The sequence below is a fragment of the Gekko japonicus genome, unplaced genomic scaffold, assembly GCF_001447785.1.
Source record: "Gekko japonicus isolate JY-2015 unplaced genomic scaffold, Gekko_japonicus_V1.1 scaffold1697, whole genome shotgun sequence".
NCBI lineage: Eukaryota > Metazoa > Chordata > Lepidosauria > Squamata > Gekkonidae > Gekko > Gekko japonicus.
Genome location: NW_015165293.1, coordinates 167237 through 174623, shown reverse-complemented (window position 1 = coordinate 174623; position 7387 = coordinate 167237). Strand labels below are relative to the sequence as shown.

Sequence of the window (7387 nt, the reverse complement as noted above, 5' to 3'; positions counted from 1 at the left end):
CTTGGGTTGCCAACTTTCCAGGGATCCCATCTCCAAATAGGGAAATTTGGCCAGAAGGGTCTCACTGTCCCTCTAAAAAGGCAGTGACGATTCTGTGAGTGGAGGCAGTGAACTTAAGGAGTGAGATACGCCCACAGGACAAGGGTGGGAGGTGAACAGCTGAGTTGTAAACTGGAGCCTGTTTCACCACAGTAGGCAACCAAGCTTGGTTCAGACAAAGGAAGGAAACCCTCTGCAGGCCTTTGTAAGGAACTCATTGGGGCCAGTCCTGAGTCTAGGGTTGCCAGCTCCAGGTAGGGAGATTCCTGGAGATTTTCTGGTAGAGTCTATGGAAGCCAGGGTTTGGGGAGGGGAGAGGCCTCAGCTGAACAGAATGCCATACAGCCCACCTTCCAAAGCAGTTATTTTTTCTGGGGAGGGGGAGAGATCTGTTGTCTGGAGTTCAGTTGTGATACCTGGTGATCTTCAGCCTCCACCTGGAGGTTGGCTACCCTAGGCATAGCAGTCAGTGCTTCAGAGCAGGGTCTGCTAGATCCAGGTTCTTGCTGTCGAAGCTGAGTGGGTGATTTTGGACCAGACACAGACTTTCAGCCTAACCTACCTCACAGGGTTGTTGTGCAAGTCAAAAGGGGGTGAGGACAATGAAGTAAGCTGCTTTGTTCCCCATTGCAGAGAAAGACTTCTTTTCCTCCTGGGAAACCATTGTTGCCAATCTCCAGGTGAGGGCTGGAGATCACTCAGAATTACAACTGCTCTCCAGATGGCAGAGATCAATTCCCCTGGAGAAAATGGTGGACTCTGTGTCCTTATACCCTAATGAGATGGCTCTCCTATGACAGCCAATGTGACGTAGCAGTCAGGGCTTCAGAGCATGGTAGAGGCTGCAGTTGCCAACTCCAGGTGGGAAATTCCTGGAGATTTGAGGGGTGGAACCTGGAGGTGAGGTTTGAGGAGGGGTGGGACCTCAGGCAGGTACAATGCCATACACTCCACCCTCCAAACCAGCCATTTCCTCCTGGGTAACAATTGTTGCCAATCTCCAGGTGAGGGCTGGCGATCACTCAAAATTACAACTGCTCTTCAGGTAGCAGAGATCAGTTCCTCTGGAGAAAATGGTGGACTCTGTGTCATTATACCCTGCTGAGGTCGCCACAGCACATTGGCACTGAGTGCCCAAGGCCTTGGCACTCTCCCAGAGCCTCTTTCTAGAGATTGTTGTATTTATTTCCACAACGGGCCTTATTCCTAGTGTATATTTTTTTCTTATCTCAAAGCTTCTCTGGTGGCCTATAAACATATATTTTTGAAGGTTTAGATTTTCAATATGTAGCTTTGTGTGTTTATTATGAAGGTTGCCATTGTGGCTCAAGATTTAGCAGCCTTCCATAGTGCTTCACCAGAAATTGGACATCAACAACATGGGCATCATTTAGTTACCGCAGAATCTAGACCTGTTACGTTGCTGGCTACATCCAATGGAACACAGATTGCAGTGCAGGTAAGTAGAAAAAATAGTTTTGGTAGCGTGAGGTTTGTTAAAATTCAGCTGTTTCATTTTTTCAATATTTAAGTCTATGCTTCTGCTCCCAGTTATGTGTGCTTGATTTGCAATATGATCATGTATATTTCTTTTTGAGTATAGTTATCTGTATAAACATTACATGACATGGTCTGTGGGACTGCACTTTTGCTCTTGCTGACAATCACTATGGTCTGTTCTAGTGCAGTCTTAAGGTTGGGATAAATCAGCTAAAGGCATCTGAGCATCATGTCCCTGTGTGTCAGGACACTGTGCAATATAATTAGTGTCAGGACCCCCAGTGAGCTGGCTCTGGACTCAAATGAGGAGTCCTAGGAGCCAGAAACATGGCCTGATGGAGAGCAGGGAACTCCAGGAGACCTTCACATGGCAGATGCCCTGGCCATATATGTTCCTGAGGCTGACCCTAAGGAGCCTGCAGCTGGAGCTCTTCCACAGGAACTTCCCTCTGTCCCCATAACTTTACCCCAGCACTGAAAGCAGGATGCAGGCTGAGGGAGCATAGGATGCAACATCCCACCCCTTCCCCAGGATGCCCTTTTATTTCCCCTACAGTGGTACAGCTTTCCTGGTATTGGGGGGGGTTTACATCAGTGAAGCGTCGGTGAGATACTGCACCAGCGTGTCTCTACGAGATATCAATTTAGGGGGTCAGTTGTTGTCCATAGCCTTAGGGTTGCAACCCAACGGTACCATCGCCAGCAGATAGTTTCAAAGGACAGCCATGTTGATCTGCAGTAGAGCAGCTAGATTTCAGTCCCGTAGTATCTTAGAAACCAACAAGATTTGGGGGGGTATGAACTTTTGAGAGGCAAAGCTCCCTTTGTCAGATACCTAAGCAGAATTACAGCCTTCTAACTCCATTGAAGTCGATAGGCTTAGAAGGATGTGGTACAGTAAATCAGTACAGTAATGTAAAAGCATGCTTCTAAAGGTTTTTTTAAGTTATAACATGGTATGTTGTCGAAGGCTTTTACGGCCGGAGTTCATTAGTTGCTGTAGATTTTCCGGGTTGTGTGCCCGTGGTCTTGGCATTGTAGGACCTGACGTTTTGCCAGTAACTGTGACTGGCATCCTCAGAGGTTTAACACAGAAAGATGGGAGTACTCTCCGTGTAATATATCTCTCACTTTGACACAGAGAGTACTCCATCTTTCTGTGTTATACCTCTGAGGATGCCAGTCACAGTTACTGGCAAAACGTCAGGTCCTACAATGCCAAGACCACAAAATCTACAGCAACCAGTATAACATGGTACTTTAACTTTAGCATGTTCTTAAATTAGAGGTTTCCCTATATTGCAGTAACATTATTTTAAACATTCTAGAAGTATAAGAAAAAAACTATTAAGGATTCTTATGTGTTTCTTTACAAGAGTACAGTTCATTTCTAGCAATAACTGATGACAAAAGTATATTGCCCAGTAATCTTTAGTCAAGTACTCCTTGTGGTCTCCCTTTTATCACCTTTCAACCTTTTTTTTTTTTTGCAAATGTATTTTCTTATTTGTTTGAAATATAAACCAAAAACCTTACATACTTCTATTACAACATAAATTTCACAGATAATCTTCCTTTTTTTTACTACATCAAGTGATACCATATTATTCAACGTCTTTATATTTTTATAACCATTCGTACAATTTTTTCCAATATTTCTCAAACTCCTTTTCATTTTTATCTTGAATGGCAAATACCAATTTTTCCATTTCTGCGACCTATAAGATTTTCCTTATATATTCCTCTTTTGTTGGTATATTTTCATCTTTCCAATATTTTGCGAAAAGTAATTTTGCTGCAGTCAATAAATGCATGATTAAATACATTTCTGTTCTATTATACGTGTCTGGCATAAGACTTAACAAAAATATTTCTGGTTTGTTTTGCACTTCCCAAAATTTCTTCAATTATCTCTTTAATAGTTTTCCAATATTTTTAAGCTTTTTTGCATGTCCACCATATATGGTAAAAAGTGCCTGTATTAGTCTTACACTTCCAACAGTTTTTCGATAGGTTTTTGATAATTTTATGAAGTCTATCTGGCGTAATATGCCACCTGTAGAACATGTTCAATAAATTTTCCTTAAAATTACTTGCTTTAACATATTTAATATTTCTCGTCCACACTTTAAACCACTCTTTTAATTCTATATTTCGTCCTATATCACCAAGATATCATTGTTGGCTTCAACCTTTTAATGGGTAGTGTCCAATGTTCCCTCTAAGCTGTGGAGTCCTGTGAGCAAAAATCCTACTTTGTGAGCTGCTGGCATTGAAGTTGTGAGCGAGCCATTTGGCTGCTGCATAAATTAGTTTGCACTGGAGCCCTCCTTCCTGAGCTGAGACAAAAATGTGAGCCAGAGGCTAAAAAACTGTGAGCTAGCTCACACTAACTCAGCTTAGAGGGAACAGTGGTAGTGTCTATATTATTTCAGTCCGAAATAATGACTGTTACATTCCATCTGCTTGAGATAGGCTCAGTACCACAGTTTTCAAAGAACTAGTGACTTGAAATAAGCAACTGGAGAAAATGAATGGTATCAGTATGTAATTATTTAACATGTATGTAGATCATGCATTATGATCCATCTCATCTGCAGCTAACCTCTGCCAGACTTATTTTAATCACTGTCCAATTGCTTAAATATTGCTACTAATAACAAGAGAAGATATACTGGTAATGTCCAGAATCCAAAAGACTGCAATTACTACAGCATACTTGAGGGAGCCTTGGATGTGTATTTCTCAGACAGCAATTAATGCCCTATGCTTTATAGCAAACAGCTTCTGAAACTGATGGGGGTTCAAAAATCATTTTTTTAAAGTAGCCCATGCTGTTCACTTGCTATTATAGCTACATATATAAAAATATGATTGATAACATACTTTTCTTCCTTGTATGTCTAAGCTAGTTGACTAAATATGGTGCACAAAACGTAATTTATATTATCTGCTTCAAATCCTATGAGATGGCAGTCAAAGCTGCTAAGCGTGAATTTTATGCAGCTATGATTGCATCTGCGAGCTCACGCCCAGCCCAATTATTTAGAACAATTCGGTCCCTGACTGCTCTGCCACAAGGCAGGCCAAATGCTAGGGAATTGGATATCAGCTGTGAGGCTTTTGCGAGCTACTTCACAGATAAAGTCTTGTCACTCTGCCGCGACCTCCCCGCCACATGAGCAAACTCGAGGCTCCATTCACGTTTTCAAGTCGGATTATAGATCTTTTCAGTCCGCTCAGCCTAGAGGAAGTCGACAAATTGCTCTTGGCTGTTTGCCCAACCACATGCCGTCTAGACCAGTGTCCATCATGGCTAATTAAAGCTGGCCAAATTGGAAAATTACTGGCCGGTCTCCAATTTCCCCTATTTGGGCAATATAACAGAGAGGGCTGTGGCAATGCAGCTACAGAGCTTTTTGGATGACGCTTCCATTTTAGACCCCTTCCAGTCCGGTTTTCACCATGGGACGGAGACAGCCCTGGTCACCCTCACGGATGACCTCCGGAGGCATCAGGGCGGATCGGCAGTGCTGTTGTTGTTGGACCTGTTGGCAGTGTTTGACACAGTCGACCATCAATTACTGATCCACCGCCTTGCCGACATGGGAGTTCAGGGGTCTGCCTCACAATGGCTTGCCTCCTTTCTTCAAGGTCAGGGGCAAAGGATGGCGCTAGGGGAGCAGCTGTCCTGAAAGCACCCACTGAATCGTGGAGTGTCTCAAGGGGCAGTGCTTTCCCCAATGTTATTTAACATCTATATGCGCCCCCTTGCCCAGATTGCCGAGAGGCATGGGCTGGGTCATCACCATATGCGGACGACACCCAGCTCTATCTGCTGTTGGGTGGCCAGTCTGACTCTAAGCTGAAATAACTGGACCGGGCGTTACAAGCTGTGGCTGGATTACTTAGACTGAGCTGACTGAAACTGAATCCGATGAAGATGGAGGTCCTGTGCCTGAGTCGGGGCAGTCTGAGGGTAGGGATCTTTGATGGGACACTGCTGGTGCTAGCGCCGGAGTTTAGGAGCTTGAGAGTGCTCTTGGATGCCTCCCTAACAATGGACGCCCAGGTAGCAGCCACTGTCAAGTCAGCCTTCCACCACCTTCAGCTGATCAGGCAGCTGGTTCCCTTCCTCGACCGCAGCGACTTGGCAACAGTGATCCACGCGATGGTCAACTCGAGACTGGACTACTGTAACGCTCTCTACATGGAGCTGGCCTTGTCACAAATCCAGAAGCTGCAGCTAGTGCAAAATGCAGCGGCCAGGCTCTTTATGGGTCTCCCTATGCGGGAGCACATCCAGCCTGTGCTAAAGGCACTGCACTGGCTGCCGATAGCATACTGAATTTACTTCAAGGTGCTGGTTCTCATCTTTAAAGCCCTATATGGTCTGGGCCCAACACCTTTCCCCAAATGTACCCCAGTGAGCACTGTGTTCAGGGTCGCAAAATCGATTGACCCTTCCGGGTCCTAAAGAGGTGTGATTGGTAACAACCAGGGCCAGGGCAGACTATAGATTATTAACATAACCGTTGCCACCATCCTTAAGTATTAGTTTACAACTAATTAAGATATCGGATTGTTTTTAGATGGTCTTATTTATGTTACAATTGTTTTATGTTTTATCTTTTGTAAGCTGCCCTGAGCCTGCTTTGGCGGGGAGGGCGGGATATAAATTGAATAAATAAATAAAAATAAAACCAAAAAATATTTTTCAGTGCATATATTTTCAATATTGGTTTTTTTTGTTATTGTTTCAGCTTGGAGAACAGCAGTCTTTGGAAGAAGCCATTAGAATAGCTTCTAGAATACAACAAGGTGAAACACCAGGAATTGATGATTAACTGTGCCTAAAAGAACAGTGGAATGAATTATATTTTATTTTCAGTCCACAATGTCTGTGCCAGCCGACATCCATAAAAACTTTAACGTGTTCTTGCTCACTAATACTCTGCACACATTTTATGCCAGAGTGAAGAACATTTCATGTCTGTAATGTTTGTGTATATGAACACTGGGAAATAGATGAATACCACCTATCAGACTGATTCTCTATTCAGGAACATGGAGCTAGGATTTCCTGCTTAGATTTCCTTTGCCTGCAATTACATCAGATTCCAAACTAGACTACAGGCAAGCTGCATCTGCTTTACTACTGGAATGAATTTAAAGCCACATGAAACTGAATGAAGTCATTACTGAAGATTTCAGATATTTAAACCATAACAAAAATCATCATTTCAAAAACCTTTTGCAAATAGAACACTTTTTATTGGTTCCTGATTTACAGAAGAAATTTTGAAACCTTTGTAAATAGTACATTTTGGATTGTGTTTCATACACAAGTTGAAGATGCATCTTGTTTAGTTTTTGCCTCCTATCTCACTGATTGTAAATACAGACTGTTCATGCTGGAAGTGCTACATATATTATCTTTGAATTGGATTATGTACAAAAGAGGAGCTTTGCTTGTTCAATATTAAAGGAAGTAAACCTAATATTTCTGTTTTATCGTATCTCGATTTATATGCTAATAGTGAAGTTGGCCAAATCTTTTGATGCTTAACTCCAGTGAATGGAGATGTGAATGGGCAAGACAGATCTTTCTACAAACCTGAACAATGGCCCAGGTTTGCAGAAAAATATGAAATCTATAAAAATTAAAAATGGGGGTTTAAAGCCTCAAAAATTATAAAAGGAATGCCAGTAGCTTTAAGCAACAGATTCTCTCAGTGGCCATTGCTAGGCAACCACAGTATTCCAGGCTGGGTTTCAGTGAGTAAAAAGCAGGGGGAGGGCGCAGGGTCCCTTCCAGGCCTATTTTAGCCTTTGAGGGAGGACTTGT

General features: G+C 42.8%; 1 protein-coding gene across 1 annotated transcript in view; it reads left to right on the top strand.

Moving 5' to 3' along the window:
* The window catches only part of ZNF143 (zinc finger protein 143), a 46558-nt gene extending 39768 nt beyond the window's left edge, over positions 1-6790 (top strand). Inside the window, exons 15-16 of the mRNA XM_015410359.1 lie at positions 1352-1498; positions 6303-6790. Of these exons, the coding sequence (XP_015265845.1) occupies positions 1352-1498; positions 6303-6386 (231 nt within the window). The 3' untranslated portion in view covers positions 6387-6790. The remainder of the gene's footprint in view (positions 1-1351; positions 1499-6302) is intronic.
* Positions 6791-7387: the final 597 nt, after the last annotated feature.